The 16249-nt window shown below is 37.7% G+C and overlaps 1 protein-coding gene across 1 annotated transcript; it reads right to left on the reverse strand.

Moving 5' to 3' along the window:
• Positions 1 to 1274: 1274 nt before the first annotated feature.
• Positions 1275 to 2204, reverse strand: LOC116197281. Its single transcript, XM_031527375.1, has 2 exons — positions 2062 to 2204; positions 1275 to 1961 (listed from the first exon to the last, which is right to left on the reverse strand). The coding sequence occupies exon 2, from the start codon at positions 1911 to 1913 to the stop codon at positions 1464 to 1466; it is 450 nt and encodes a 149-aa protein (XP_031383235.1). The 5' UTR covers positions 1914 to 1961; positions 2062 to 2204; the 3' UTR covers positions 1275 to 1463.
• Positions 2205 to 16249: the final 14045 nt, after the last annotated feature.

Consider the following 16249-nt stretch of genomic DNA (forward strand, 5'->3'; position numbering starts at 1 on the left):
TGATTGTAGAGTCAAGGAGAGCAGGGCACGCAAAACGAAGAGCAGGAGGATCGATGGCCAGAGTCGAAAGAAACAATGAACTTGGCCAAAGAAAACCCATGAATGACTGTCTGTTTTAGCGAAGAATTTGAAAGTAACAACAATTTCAATGAGGGAAAATTCTATGATACATTTGTTCATACTGGGGGCATGTTTCTGCCTTGCAAAATATACCACTGAACTCATCCGCGGTAGTGCTTCTGCAATATATCCCCGATTGTCTAGAGAGACAACCTTTTAATGGTTTATGAGAAAACCTGCGGTGACATGAGACATATTGATGAGATTCCCCATCTTATTATTGCTCGGTTACAGTGGTCGAATTTCAGGATAATGGAGGGATAATGAAAATAGTATAGTGTCGCAGCTGTCCTCAGCTTGATAATCACACCCTGATAATCCTGACTGCTAAGATGTCGAGAGGCCTGCTGGAACTACCGGACCATGAGCTTGTAACTGTTCTAGCAAGTTATAAGGGCAATTTTCTCAGCACTCCTGTGCTCCCTTAGAAACTGACCAGAGGATGAACATGTAGGTTTCACTGATCGAGAGCCTTATGGTCACCTCAGTAGGCTGGGCAATCTGTGCGGGGGGATCTCAAGTTTCCGTTTAATCGTCAGGGAAAAAAACAAAAGAAATGGCCGAGGTTTCGCCATGAGTAGTTGCCTTGGGTTCTCCATTAGAATCTGATAATGTTCAGCTAAAAGAAGCTCCTAAAACGGGAAGTTTTATAGTAGAAATACCCGAGCTAGTACGGTGTTCAATATGTTTCCATCAGTGCCCATCTGTTTTTTCTCATGTATTCTCTATTGGGCTTCCATAGTTAGCAAAACTCCAAGCAATTTTCTTCTATCATATGTATTTCCCATCTCTTCGATTCTTTATATTTCGAATATATGAAATGCCTTTTGTTGCTCATTCCTGCTTAAGTTTTGCTAGTTCATGTACACTAGCTCTATTGCAAGCACATTCTGTCCATAGTTTATCAGATAGACTAGCAATATAATGAAAGCGGATATACTTTTATGTGATATGCTTCGTATAGCTAAATGCGCTTTGGCAACCCGATAAGTTGCTGGAGCCTCTATAGATGTTATGTCTGCAGTTTTCCTCCGTGCAACTCAGGCAGTTGTATTTGTGCTGTGATCAGACCGATGTGGTAAGAGGGATCTATTCATTTAATAGCTTTTTGATGGAAGATTCACTTATTTAAGATAATGATACACATAATCATAGGGGACAGAGAACCTTTCAACGAGATAGTGCTTTTTCAACTCTCGCAAAATGGAATCTAATCCAAACATATATGCCATGGTTCCTTACCTCAACAAGGTACAAATATCTAAATTTGATATTTTTATCTACTTTTTCAGACCTATTGCTGAAACTAAGTAGCAGTAAAAAATTTGAGAAGACTCATCACGTCATGGGCTCACGAGATATTTCGCAGTGACCAGAGACATAGAAACAAGAATCCTCATCTGGCTGTCACTCTCCACCAAGGAATTCAGGGGATCGCTCCGTGGAACTTTAGTCAAGCTCCTGTGGCACTTGTCCTGTGCAAGGGACCCAGGGCTCTCAGTATCAATCACTTTCTGGTAATCATTCTGGCTAAAGTATGAGGAGGCCTGCTGGAACGACTCGACCAGTGTCTTATAAGAGCTCTTACATGTGATGAGAGCATCCTTTAGCGGCGCTGGTCCTGTTGCGTCTTTGAGCAGACTGAGAACAAGGTTCTGGGTGTTGGTCGCGTTGTAGAGGGACTGCTCAATCGTGATTTGGGCCAAGCCGACGATGTCGGTGTCGGGGCTCTTGATGTGCTCATCAAAGGTCTTGCTGCAGAAGACAAATTCCGCTGGCACATAAGTGTGCATGCAGATGTCCTTGATCCACTCCTGGGTTGTCTTCCCATCACATAGGACCTGTGAGACCGCAATGATGAAGAAGATAATGGCGACACGGGTAGCCGAAGAAGAATTTAAGCAGAAAAACACCATGGGTAACTTGTCGGAGATTGCTCACCGGAATTGCGAAGGAAGGCGATGTCCACAGAAGGATAAACAGTAGGGATTATATATAGATGGATGATCAATGGGGTGAGGCGGGAAAGAGATGAAGATAATATGCACTATCCATAATTAATGTTGCCAACTGCTTCCTGCCGTATCATGAAGCTGCCATAGTTGACCCTCTGATATATTTTCTTCCGCCATATAAAATTTCCTTGCCATTTATTGCTCAGTACTTCTATGAGTGTTCTCCCAGGCCATATGGAACTTTCTTGCCTCTGCTTGAAATATTAGAAGGTAAAAAGTAGATTTCGTACCAACAATGGTTGGTTCAAGCGATTCGACAATTAACTCGTTTCCAGAAATTCTCCCAATTCCTATATTTTCCAGTAGCTAGATTTTCCATATAATTTTGAGCATTTTCTCTCTGTAGATGATTCCATTCTTCCCTAAGCCCCACTATCCACATTGATTTCCTGCTATCATAGGAGGTTACATCTGACCTGTATCATTAAATCCATGCATTTTTATCGCTAGGAACATGATTGTAGAGATTCCTTAAAAGATAGCCTGGTGCAACTTTTCTATTAGCTTTATGCTGATTAAATGAAGAAAGAATCTCGGTCCTCATGGAAATGCAGCATGGATATGGCGCTGCTCATTCCTTAAGCAGGCCAAAATGATAATTACAACAATAATAGTACTTCAGCAGGCAGGTAATGGGTTCCCAAAGTTTGTTGTTTCAGATGATGGAAATGGAATCTCGAATTGCCTTTCATGTTGCTCTTGCCAATGGATTTTAATTTTTAAATTTTTTTTTAGGGGGAAAGCCCACAAAAGTAGATTTCCCAGGCCCTCCATCCATGGTATCCTATCAAATAGCAAGACAACAACATAAGCACGTTATGTTAGCTACATGTCATTGCTTAAAATATTGCTGAACTCTCTCTCTCAGGTCCCCATGTGAGTTCACGGACCTAGAAGAGGATAGAAGGACAGAGGAGGGAAGGAGTCGTAGTAAATCTGAAGGATAATAATTTTATTTTCCAACCGGAATATGGAATGTACATTGCAGCTACTTTAGACCATATGTAATAATTTGTTCTGCCTAATTCTCAATATTTGTAATGGGAGAAGCAATGTTTACGCTCCGTGCTTATTCCTTCGTATTTTCTGTGACATATCATGGAGATTATATGCGGATAGAGCTGTGAAATTCGTGAATAACTGATTTACATTACCTCATGCTTATAACTTGTTACATACAGATCACTGGCTAGCTACCGCATGAACACAAAGCAAGCACCTACATGAGTTTATCATCATTCACTGATGATGTTCAGGCATCAATGAGCATATCTAACGGTCTATATGTAAAATCATATAAAATCTATATCTATATATCTATATAATATATATCTATCATATCTATATAAATATGAAAGCAAGGGACTAGCCGGATGGCCTCAGAACGCTCCGTTTCCGAATGAAAATTTCTCGATTTTTTGAGTTTTTAAATTTTAAATTATCTTTTATTATGAAATTAGCAACAAAATCTTCCGAAATTATTTTAAGTTATAGTATTCCATTTAAAAAGACCGAAAAAATCATTAAATCTTCTGGATACTATGGTGATCTCCAATAGGCAATGAGAATTTTCTGAATGAAAATTTCTAGTTTTTTTGGAATTATTTTTAATAAAAATATTTTTTTATAGATATCTCATCATAAAATATGATTTCTTGATTTCTTTAATTTTTATAATTTATATGGCATAATGTATTTGAAATAAATAAGATTTTATTATATGTATAGATATTATTTAATAATCTATAATTTTTAAAATAAAAATAAAAGCTAATATTTCATCACATAAATATTAACATCAAAATAAGTATATATTCATACATAATATAAATATATTAATATATATGGCCTCAGAACGTTCAATTTCCGTATGGAATCTAATAAGTATATATCGGTATATATTTTCTGAAAGGAATTTTCGAGGTTCTTATTTATTGATTATATTATAAGAATTATTTTTAGTAAAAAATATTTTTAAAGATATCTCATCATAAAATCTGATTTCTTAATTTCTTTAATTTTTATAATTTATATAACATAATGTATTTGAAATAAATGAGAAGATTTATTATATGTATAGATAAGTTATTATTTAACAATCTTGAAAATTTCAAATAAAAATTAATATTTATCACACAATATTAACATGAAAATAAGTATATATTATTATACATATTTATACATAAGATAAATATATAAATATATGGTTACATGGACAACCTTTAGTATAAAGAAAAAGTATATATATAACTTATATGTTTTTATAGATATCAATTTTCAAAAAAATAAATTAGATAATATTTTATAGATATATATATGAACTATATTTTCTTTTCAAAAAACAAATTAGATATGTTCACCAAAAAAGGAAAAAAATCAGATTATATTTTATATAAATTCTATATGATAGTTATAAATATGAATTATCATACATATACACACACATGGGCCTATTCAGCTCTCAAACAATACATCTACAACTAAACGCGAGCTTTCGAAACGTTTGTCTATCCCTAGATGCAAGTGAGATGATTAAATTTATGCTTTGATTTTTTTCTCTCATTTTAAAATTTTAAAGTATCTTTGATAATAAACCTAGCAACAAAATCTTCTGAAATAATATTCCATTTAAAAAATAAAAAATACTATAAAATATTTTGGATACTATGGTAATCTCAAATTAAATGCAATAAGAATTTTCCAAATGGACTTTCTAGGTTTTTTTATTTTTTATTTTCCAAATTATTTTTAATAAAAAATATTTTAAAAGATATCTCGTCATATCTTGATTTCTTTAATTTTTACAATTTATATATTATTTAATAATCTTGAATTTTCTAATATGAAAAATTTATATTCATCCCAGATGACCTTAGAATGTTTCGTTTCTGAATAAAATTTTCTTATTTTTTGAATTTTTAAAAATTTAATTATACTCAATTATAAATTTAGTAGCAAAATCTTCTAAATAATATTTCATTTAATAAAATCAAAACATAAAATCTTTTGGATAATACAGTGATCCATTGAATGCAATATGAATTTTCTAAATGGAACTTTCTAGGTTTTTTTAAAATATTTTAATTTTGAAATTATTTATAATACAAAAATAATTTTTAAAAGATATCTCATCATAAAATACAATTTCTTCATTTTAAAATTTTTATAATCTATATATTACTTGATAACCTTGAAATTTTTGGAATAAAAATAATAGTTCATCACATAAATATTAACATCAAAATCAGTATATATTATTATATATTCAAACATAATATAGATATATTAATATTTGGTTATGTGGACAACTTTTAGTATATATAATAAGAAAAAGTATGTATGAATTATAGTGTTATATATATATATATATATCTATTTTTTAAAAATAGATTAGATAATATTTAATAGATATATATGGAATTTTCTTGGTTTTTTGAGTTTTTTAAATTTTAAATTATACTCAATTATTAAATTAGAAAATAGATCTTCTAAATACTATTTCCTTTAATAAAATATAAAATATCATAAAATCTTTTGGATGATACGCTGATCTCCGTTGAATGTAATATGAATTTTCTAAATGAAACTTTCCAGATTTACATAATTTTTTTTAATTTTTGAAATTATTTTTAATAAAAAAATATTTTTTAAAAGATATCTCATCATAATATACAATATCTTGATTTTTTTTATTTTTATAATCTATGAATTATTTAATAATCTTGAATTTTTAAATAAAAAATATTTCATCACATAAATATTAACATCAACATAAGTAGATATTATTATATATTCATACATAATATAGATATATTAATATATGATTATGTGGAAAGCTTTTAGTATATATTAATATATGATTATAGATATATATGGAATTTTTCGATTTTTTGAATTTTTATTGACGGAATTATTTTTAATAAAAAATTACCTCATTATAAAATCCAATTTCTTGATTTATTTAATTTTTATAATTTATATAACTTAATGTGCTTGAAATAAACGAGAAGATTTTATTATATATATAGATATTACTTAATAATTTCGAATTTTTTAAAGTAAAAATTAATATTTCATAAATAAATATTAACATCAAAATAAATATATATATTAGTATATGTTCATACACAATATAAAATATTTTCATATATGGTTATGTGGACAACCTTTAGTATATATGGTAAGAAAAAAAATATGAATTGTATGTTTCTACAAATATCTATTTTTAAAAATAGATTCGATAATATTTATAGATATATAAAAATTATATATTCGTTTCAAAAAAATAAATCTGATTTGTTCCAAAAAAAGAAAATAAATCAGATTTTATTTTATCTATATTTTGATGATAGTAATAAATATGTATTATCACACATATAAATATGAGCATATTCAGCTCTAAAAAAATACGTCTATAACTAAACATGAGCTCTCGAAACTGTCTCTCTCTAGATGCAAATGAGTTGATTGAATTTATGTTTCGATTTTTCTCTCATTTATATTGAAATTTTTTATTCTTTTATTTTGCTCTAATTTTTTGCTTTTTTAATATTCTGTTTCAAGATTGGTAATGTGAATTTTATCTATCGAAACTACCCCTATACACAAATTCTCAGAAAGTATGTTCTTCTATCACTAAACGCGAAGGTTGTTTGTTTATTTCATTATTTTTGCTTCACTTTTGATTCTCCAAGTAATTTTTCTTTTTAATTATAATTTTGTTTTTTCAAATTGGTGGAACTATCTAGTACAAAGTACGAGCTTCATGACTAATATATATATGAAAGCAGAACAAGGTGGGCCGGCCAGATGGGCTTAGAATGCTCGGTTTTCGAATGAATTTTTCTCAATTTTAAGAGTTTTTTAAAATTTAAATTATTATAAAATTGTCAACAAAATCTTTCGAAATTATTTTTAGTTATAATATTTCATTTTAAAGAAAATCGAAATACCAAAAAATATTTTGGATACTATGGCGATCTCCAATTAAAGGCAATACGATCAAATTATTTTCGGTTATAAAATCTTTCGAAATTATCAAAAATTAAATTATATTTTTATCAATTCTTTGTGGTACATTATAAATAGCACATCCTGAGATGCTTAGCCAACTACACAGCTTGAGACGTTCAGCCAACTTAAGCGCTTTAAGTTGCTGAGTTTCTTGACGAGGACTAAGGCATTTTTTTGAATTTGACTTTGAAAAATTTTCTTGCCGAGTTTAATTTTTTATCTTTTTTTTTTGTTGCTTTTGCCTGATCTGATAAAATAAATGATGTAAGTTCAAACCTTTTTTTTTAAATTTCAAACCTTTTTTTATTTAATTCTTAATTATAATTCTTAACTATAGGTTTGCATGTTCTAATTTGCATCTTTGAATTCTCAATATATTTTTTGCTTTCTTAAAAAACATTTTTTTATGTACTAATTTGTTATTTTTATTGAGAGAGCTAGCACCTAAAAAAGATTCATGTAAAAAAAAGAGTCAGAGGGATCAAATTACTCTAGATGAAGAGGTAAAGTTTCTTATCAGTTAACAACGATGTAAATAGCATGGATGTGATTCTTCTACATGAAGAGGTAAAGTTTCTTATTAATTGTTATATCTGTAATGAAAGAGGAAAACCAACTTGTATCTTTAAAATGAATGAGGTGTCTTCTTCTCGCGCTATCCTTTTCAGTTCTGAATTAATATATAATTTCTATTAAGGAATGCAATTTCTCTTTCAAAATTTCTTTTAAGGTGCAACGCACGTGTGTCACGACTAGTATATAATCAAATAAAATGTTTCGGCGCAACACGTGAGTGAAGTAGCTAGGATATATTATTTGGTTAGGTATGAGGTACTAGGTAGAGACCAGAGCCGTGGCAATTATAATTCTCTGCTCCCGGTTCTGCTGGATTAGTGGGTTTGGCAGATTAGGAAGCGTGTCAAAGGCCATGCCACAGCTCGCCTGTGCAAGGGGCATTATCCTCTCAAGGTCGAGAACGTCCTGTATGGCCAAGCTTGAAATGAAACTAAGCCTATTGGAACTGGTTGAAACGTTACCCCGTCATACGCGTTCTGGCACTCACTGAGGGAATATCTCTCGGCCTTATCGATCATATTCGCTGGTTAACATTAACGTCCAACCAGAATATGGAATGAGCATTGCAGTGGTAGAGAGTCTTCAGGATAACGGAAACAGTCAAAACACCTGCCCTGATAGCCTGGTGGAAATGCTGGAGCACGATCTAATGGGGCATTCTCTCGTTAATAAGTTTGGGCATACCTACCCAAGAAAGGAATTACTATACTTTACGAGCACCCATCAGTTTTTCTCCTAAATTCTTCAGGTTTTTTTTTTTTTTTTCTCTGGTAAGTAAAAGACGGGGGCGCTAGACCCATTGCAAAAGAAAAGGAAATCAAGAAAGAAAAAAGCTGGGTATAGAGACTTCAATGATATAGCTAAATAATAGCGCTCTTAAGCCAGTGGGCGGCTACTAAAAAAAGTGAGCACCCAAATAGCATCCATAAAGAACTGTGTGTCAACGATTCTGCACAAGAGTTTCCTTCGTGGTATGTATGAACCACGTGAACTACTCAATCTCATCGAATCAGATCTTTGATGGCCTCCACGAGAGGGGCTAAGATGCGAGTACTTCGACCAGCTGTCGGAATAGCTTTGCAGACAATCTCGGAGTCAACTTCGAGAATCACCTGCTTGAATCTGAGACTCCACGTGTGCTCAAGCCCTGTTAATACACCCCAAAACTCGGCCAAAACAGCCGAAGCATAGCCAACATTTCGAGTGAAACCCGAAATCCATTGGCCAGAAGGATCGCGAATCAATCCTCCCACACCTGCCAATCCTGGATTGCCCTATGATTAGGGGTGTAAGCGAGACGATAAGGCTCGCAAATTGTTCAAGCTCGGCTTGATGAAAGTTCGAGTTTGGCTCGGTCTTATCGAATTTGAGCCGAGCCGAACAGTCTTACGAGCAGAGCTCGAGCCTAGGCGTGCTCAGCTCGAGCGGCTCGCGAGCCTGATCTAGAATTTGGATGTGTTTATTGTTGTCAAATTAGAATTCTGTCGAGCTCCACTAAGTCGAGCCCGAGTCAGGCTCGAGCTTATGGAGTCTGAGCTGCTCGAGCTTGAAAAAATTGACGAGCCTTGACGAGCTGAGCTTGAGCTGCTTGCAATACTCTCGAGCTGAGCTCGAGCTCGCCTCTCCAGGCTCGATCGAACTCGAGCTCGCCTCTCCAGGCTCGATCGAACTCGAGCCGAGCTCGAGCCCAGGCATTCACTTTCGAGCTGAGCTTTGAGCCCCTTGAGTTTGGGTTCGGGCTCGGCTCGGTTACACCCCTACCTGTGATGTGCCGTCCTTATTGAGCTTAACCCATTCGAAAGGTGGAAGACCATCTAATCATTCTCCACTCCTTCAAGGGTTTGCTTAGCTTACTGTTAGTTTCTTGAGCTTTGGCAAAGCTCGTTGCTGTTCCGAAAACTGTCACCTGCCCGTTCTCTGGAAAAGCAAGGTCATCATCAAGTATCCTCTCGTGCCTCCACATCCAGATCAGCCAGAATCCAACACCAAATACGAGAGGCCAAGGTAACTCTCGGCAGAACGTGTCCTTAGCTTGAAGACGGAACAGCAGCCAATCTCTTGACGGCAAATCAAAGAAGGAGTCCCGCAAGTGTCTCGGGACCACTGAACTCCACAAAATTCGAATACAGAAGCAATCACGCAAAGCATGCAAGGTGGACTCATCAGTTAATGAACATCTGGAACAGAGTGTCGAATGACTCCTAGCAATTGTCTTCCACCATATGATCTGAGGCTTTCCCTTCTCTTCAACTCTTTACATTTCGAACTGACTGCCATTTATTGCTCATGATTTCTTAGTGATATTCTCTAAAAGAAGTACCACACAGGACATGCTTTTAAGTTTTGCTAGTTCAGCTTGACTACTTTGTTCCATCGCAAGCACATTAATCTATCCTCGGTTTATCAGATACACTCGTAATACATTGTAAGGGGCCTGGTGGGGGCAGCTCGGCTTTCTAAATTGAAGGGACATTTTCTTCCCCGGAGTAAGCCGGTTTTATATCACCCTTAATTTTGAATTAGCAATAACAGTGCCAATTAACTAACTAGATTCGAGATTCACATCTACACTTGCAAAGTCAGTAGTCCCTCCTAGGCCAATTGCGGACTGCTTTTGAAGAGCCAGTGTTCCATTACATGTAATTTGCAACGTTGCTCGTGCAACAAGCTACATGATGCTGCAAGGTCAGAGGTAACATTGGTAGGAACCAGATGTCCTTCCTCTCATTGGGAAACCGCCATTAAAAGAACACAATGCTGAACGGCATGGGCACAGTAAGTGCGGAAATTTCTAGGACGAGTTCCAGTATTTATATCCAGGTTCAAGAGTGATTCCTGAATTCGGATAACTATGTTGTCAACATCCGATAGGGAAAAGGATGCGCACGGGTTTCCTGTAATTGCGCTTCTTTGTATCTGAAGTGTTCATGCAGACAGAACTCTTGGCTATGTGGTGTGGTTGGAAATCTTTTACCAATTTCCTGGAAAGGATAATAGATATACATCCTGGGACAGGGTATGGCATCAAATTTGTAGCCCGACCAAGTATATTGCCCACACAATCTGATGGAGAAAACGAGAAGACTATATGATGGTTCTAGAATACAATTAAAGACTGTTGGACTGAAACCGAAGAGTCATTTCGTGCTTAGTCTTCTGAGTCGTTTCTGCATTAAATAGGTTCAAATAAGATGTCATTGGAAAGCCCTAGAAGTCTAGTTTCCAATGAATCAAACTGTTCGTAATTTGGAATTGTCTAGGAAAAGTTATTGTCATTTTCGTGAGTCGTGTCCAGAAAAATCCGAGAAGATAGAATTAGAGTTAATGGGGTGTCTTGGGAAGTTAAAAAGTCCTTGTGTCTTTGTTCTATAAATAGGATGATCGTGTAACGATATGGGCAAGTCATCTTTGAAGTAATCAATTTATATTTTAGAGTAACTCATTCTTTGAGTTGTTCTTCTCTGACTTCGAATAACTTAGGTGGATTCCTAAGGTTCTTCGGGTCGTTCGCTCGTTGTTTTGGGGGCTTGGTCCTCTCTTCTCTCCTTACCGCCATCAGATTGGTATCAAAGCCACGGTTCTTTCCATGGCGAACCGTCGACGTAGAGTACCTGACGTCAACGTGGCTCCCACGGAGCGCGACCTTCGTGATGTCGAGATGGATGAGCTAAGGAGGCAAGTGCAACAACTCCAACAGCAACTTGAGCATCTCCAAGCTAGAAACCGTGACGAGACACGTCATGGTTCGGATGTTGGCGAGGTTGGGGAGGTTAACCCTTTCCATGATGAAGATTCTGATTCGTCCACCGAAAGAGCTTCTCCTTGACTTGGCCGGAGGAATCGTTTTGAGGATTATGGCGTCAAAGTCGACATTCCCGACTTTGAAGGTCAAATGCAACCAGAAGATTTCATTGATTGGTTGGCTACCGTTGAACGAGTCTTCGACTTCAAGAACATTTCCGAAGAAAAGAAGGTGAAGTTAATCGTCATCAAATTGAAAAAACATGCTTCAATTTGGTGGGAGAACTTGAAAAGGCGTCGAGAACGTGAAGGAAAACGGAGGATTGTGACGTGGGAAAAGATGAAACGGGAGCTCAAGAAGAAGTTTCTTCTCGCAAGCTACAAGCAAGATATTTTCTCTCGGCTCTACAACTTCAAGCAAGAGGAGTTGACCGTAGAGAAATACACCGCGGAGTTTGAGCATCTCATGATGAAGTGCGATATCGTGGAGCCCGAGGAACAAACCATTGCTCGGTACCTTGGCGGTCTTCGATCCGAGATTCGTAACGTGGTCCAATTGCAACCTTATTGGACTTTCGAGGATGTTTGCAAGCTGGCCGTTCGTGTGGATAAGCAATCTAAGGAGAAGAGTACTCATAAGACCTTGGGAAGAGACGGGGTCTTTAACCGGGGGAGTGCTTCGACTCCGAAGTCATCATCGACTAGTAAGGCTTCTTCTTCCAAGGCTACACCCGCACAAGGTGGCACTTCTCGCAACACTTCAAGCACGATATCAAAACAATGCTTTAAGTGTCGAGGATTTGGTCACATCGCTTCCGAATGCCCGAATCGGAAGATTATTTCCTTAGTGGAGGAAGCTAATGATGAGCCGGTGTACGACACTTACGACGACGAGGAGAATGAGGTTGAGCAAGAAGAGGTCACTTATGGTGATCAAGGGAAGGCTCTCGTCGTTCAACGCATCTTGAAGTCCGCACATGTTGAGGACGATAAGTGGTTGCGGCATAACATCTTCCACACCCGATGCACTTCCCATGGCAAAGTGTGCACGATCATTATCGATAGTGGGAGTTGTGAGAATGTCATTTCCACTACCATGGTGGAAAAGTTGCACCTCAAGGTGGAGCCTCATCCGGATCCGTACAAGCTCTCTTGGCTCAAGAAAGGTAACGACGTTCATGTCAATAAACGTTGCTTGGTGCAATTCTCTATCGGCACACATTATAAGGATGAGATTATGTGCGATGTGGTTCCCATGGATGCGTGTCATTTACTTCTTGGACGTCCGTGGTTATATGATCGAAGGGTGATTTATAATGGTTTTAAGAACACCTACTCCTTTGTCAAGGAAGGTGTCAAGATTATTCTAGCACCTTGTAGAATGGAGGACAAGTCTAAGGCCGTCACGGGAGAAGGGAGCTCTTATCTCTCCAAATCCCAATTTCTCCAAGTCATGGATCGTTCTTCGAAGGCTTATGCACTCGTGCTCTTGGAGGAGAATGAAGAACGAGGGGATATTCCACCCATAGTGAAGTCTTTGCTCGAAGAATTTCGGGATGTGGTGCCCGATGAGATTCCGTCAGGACTTCCTCCCATGCGGGATATCCAACATCATATTGATTTGGTGCCCGGGGCTGCTATCCCAAGTAAGGCGGCGTATCGAATGAGTCCAAAGGAATATGAGGAGCTTCAACGCCAAGTCGACGAACTTTTGCATAAGGGGTTGATTCGAGAAAGTTTGAGCCCTTGTGTGGTTCCCGCTCTTCTCGTGCCAAAGAAGGATGGATCTTGGAGGATGTGCATTGATAGTCGGGCTGTGAATAAAATCACCATCAAGTATCGCTTTCCAATACCGCGACTTGATGATTTGCTTGATCAACTTCATGGAGCTTCGGTATTTTCCAAAATCGACCTTAGGAGTGGATATCATCAAATTCGAATGCGTCCCGGAGACGAGTGGAAGACGGCATTCAAGACTAGAGATGGTCTCTACGAGTGGCTAGTTATGCCATTTGGCCTCTCTAATGCCCCGAGTACTTTCATGCGCCTCATGAACCATGTGTTGAAAGCTTTCATCGGCAAGTTCTTGGTCGTCTACTTTGACGATATTTTGATCTATAGTACCAGCATGGAGGAGCACTTGGAGCATCTTCAAGAGCTCTTTAACGTGCTTCGAGAGCAACGCCTATATGCCAACCTCAAGAAGTGTCACTTCCTCACAAATAGTGTCAATTTCTTGGGTTATATTGTCTCTCAAGAAGGCATTCGCATGGATCCAAGTAAAGTGGAGGCGATCGTAAATTGGCCGACTCCAAGATCTCTCCAAGAGGTCCGGAGTTTCCATGGGCTAGCTTCTTTCTATCGGAGGTTCATTGCGGGGTTTAGCACTCTTGTCGCTCCTATCACGGAGTGCTTGAAAGGAGGTGTATTCAAGTGGGACGAGGCGGCTCAAAAGAGTTTCGAGCTAATAAAGAAGAAGATGACGAAGGTACCACTTCTTGCCTTGCCTGACTTTGAGAAAGTCTTCGAGGTATGTTGTGATGCTTCGAATGTGGGAATTGGAGCCGTTCTTTCTCAAGAAGGCAAACCACTTGCTTTATTTAGTGAGAAGTTGAATGGACCGAGGAGGAATTATTCGACGTACGACAAGGAATTTTATGCCATTGTTCGAGCTTTGGCCAATTGGAGGCATTATCTTATTTCGAATGAATTTGTGCTCTTCTCGGACCATGAGGCGTTGAAGTACATTAATGGCCAGCATAAGCTCAACAATCGCCATGCCAAGTGGGTGGAGTTCCTACAAGCCTACACGTTCGTGATCAAGTATAAGAGCGGCACTCAAAACCAAGTCGCTGATGCTTTGAGTCGGAGGTGTGGATTGCTTTCATCTATGCAAGTAAAAGTGTTGGGGTTCGAGATCATCAATGAGCTTTATGAGGAGGATGTTGACTTCTCCAAGACATGGCGTGAATGTTCTAAAGGCCCTTGGAAGGACTTTCTCGTACATGATGGCTATCTTTTCAAGTCCAATAAGTTGTGCATTCCTCAATGTTCTTTGAGGGAGGCCATCATCAAAGAAGCTCACGAGGGAGGACTTGGAGGTCACTTTGGGCGAGATAAAACGCTTGCTCTTATTGATGCGCAATTCTATTGGCCGAATATGATCCGAGACGTATCGAGACATGTGGAGCGCTGCAAAACATGTCACATTGCTAAGGCTCATTCTCAAAATACGGGCATCTACACTCCACTTCCGGTCCCTAATGCACCTTGGGAAGATGTGAGCATCGATTTCGTGGTGGGATTACCAAGGACACAAAGGAACAAAGACTCGGTCATGGTGGTGGTGGATCGATTCTCTAAGATGGCGCACTTCGTTTCGTGCCTTAAGACCTTGGATGCGTCTCATGTTGCAGATCTTTACTTCAGAGAGATTGTCAAGCTTCATGGCATTCCAAGGACCATCACTTCCGATCGTGATACGAAGTTTATGAGTCACTTTTGGCGTACGCTTTGGAGAAAGCTTGGAACTACTCTTCAATTTAGTTCCTCCCATCATCCTCAAACCGATGGCCAAACGGAGGTGGTTAATCGAAGTTTGGGAAGCTTGCTAAGGTCCTTGGTGAAAGGAAATATTCGTCAATGGGACATGGTGCTGCCTCAAGCGGAGTTTGCTTATAACCGATCTCAAAGCAAGTCTACCGGTAAGAGCCCATTCGAGGTTGTTTATGGATCTAATCCTATTGGTCCGTTGGATTTGGTCCCTCTTCCAATTAATCACTCTTTCAGTAGTGATGCTGAAGAAAGAGTGAAGCAAATTCGGAGTATGCATGAAGAGGTTCGCAAGAAGATCATCCGGCAAAATGAGAAATACAAGAAGCAATCCGACAAGTTCAGGAAGCCGGCAACTTTCAAGGAAGGAGACTTGGTATGGATTCACCTTCGCAAAGAGCGGTTTCCACAAGGTCGCTTTGGTAAGCTCAAGCCTAGAGCTGATGGACCTTTTCGAATTTTGAAGAGAGTGGGTGAAAACGCATATAAGGTTGAGCTACCGGGAGACTATGGAGTTTCTGCAACTTTCAATGTCTCTGACCTATTGCCCTATGCTGGAGAAGGCGAAGGGTCCAACTTGGGGACAAGTCTCTTCCAACCGGGGGAGAATGATGGAGAAAACGAGAAGACTATATGATGGTTCTAGAATACAATTAAAGACTGTTGGACTGAAACCGAAGAGTCATTTCGTGCTTAGTCTTCTGAGTCGTTTCTGCATTAAATAGGTTCAAATAAGATGTCATTGGAAAGCCCTAGAAGTCTAGTTTCCAATGAATCAAACTGTTCGTAATTTGGAATTGTCTAGGAAAAGTTATTGTCATTTTCGTGAGTCGTGTCCAGAAAAATCCGAGAAGATAGAATTAGAGTTAATGGGGTGTCTTGGGAAGTTAAAAAGTCCTTGTGTCTTTGTTCTATAAATAGGATGATCGTGTAACGATATGGGCAAGTCATCTTTGAAGTAATCAATTTATATTTTAGAGTAACTCATTCTTTGAGTTGTTTTTCTCTGACTTCGAATAACTTAGGTGGATTCCTAAGGTTCTTCGGGTCGTTCGCTCGTTGTTTTGGGGGCTTGGTCCTCTCTTCTCTCCTTACCGCCATCACAATCCGAGAAATATAAATGTCGTTATGGATTTGTCGCAGGTTATGTTTACAGAGAGAAGAGAACCTTTTCGTAGCAAATCAATGTCATTGTAAGAAAATAATGCCCCGTTTGGATTCAGAGTTCGTTG

This window comes from Punica granatum, chromosome 1, assembly GCF_007655135.1.
Source record: "Punica granatum isolate Tunisia-2019 chromosome 1, ASM765513v2, whole genome shotgun sequence".
NCBI classification, from domain to species: domain Eukaryota; kingdom Viridiplantae; phylum Streptophyta; class Magnoliopsida; order Myrtales; family Lythraceae; genus Punica; species Punica granatum.

Excerpts from the sequence above, each read along its gene's own strand:
- LOC116197281 (XM_031527375.1), bottom strand. The coding sequence starts at position 1,913 with ATGCACACTTATGTGCCAGCGGAATTTGTCTTCTGCAGCAAGACCTTT.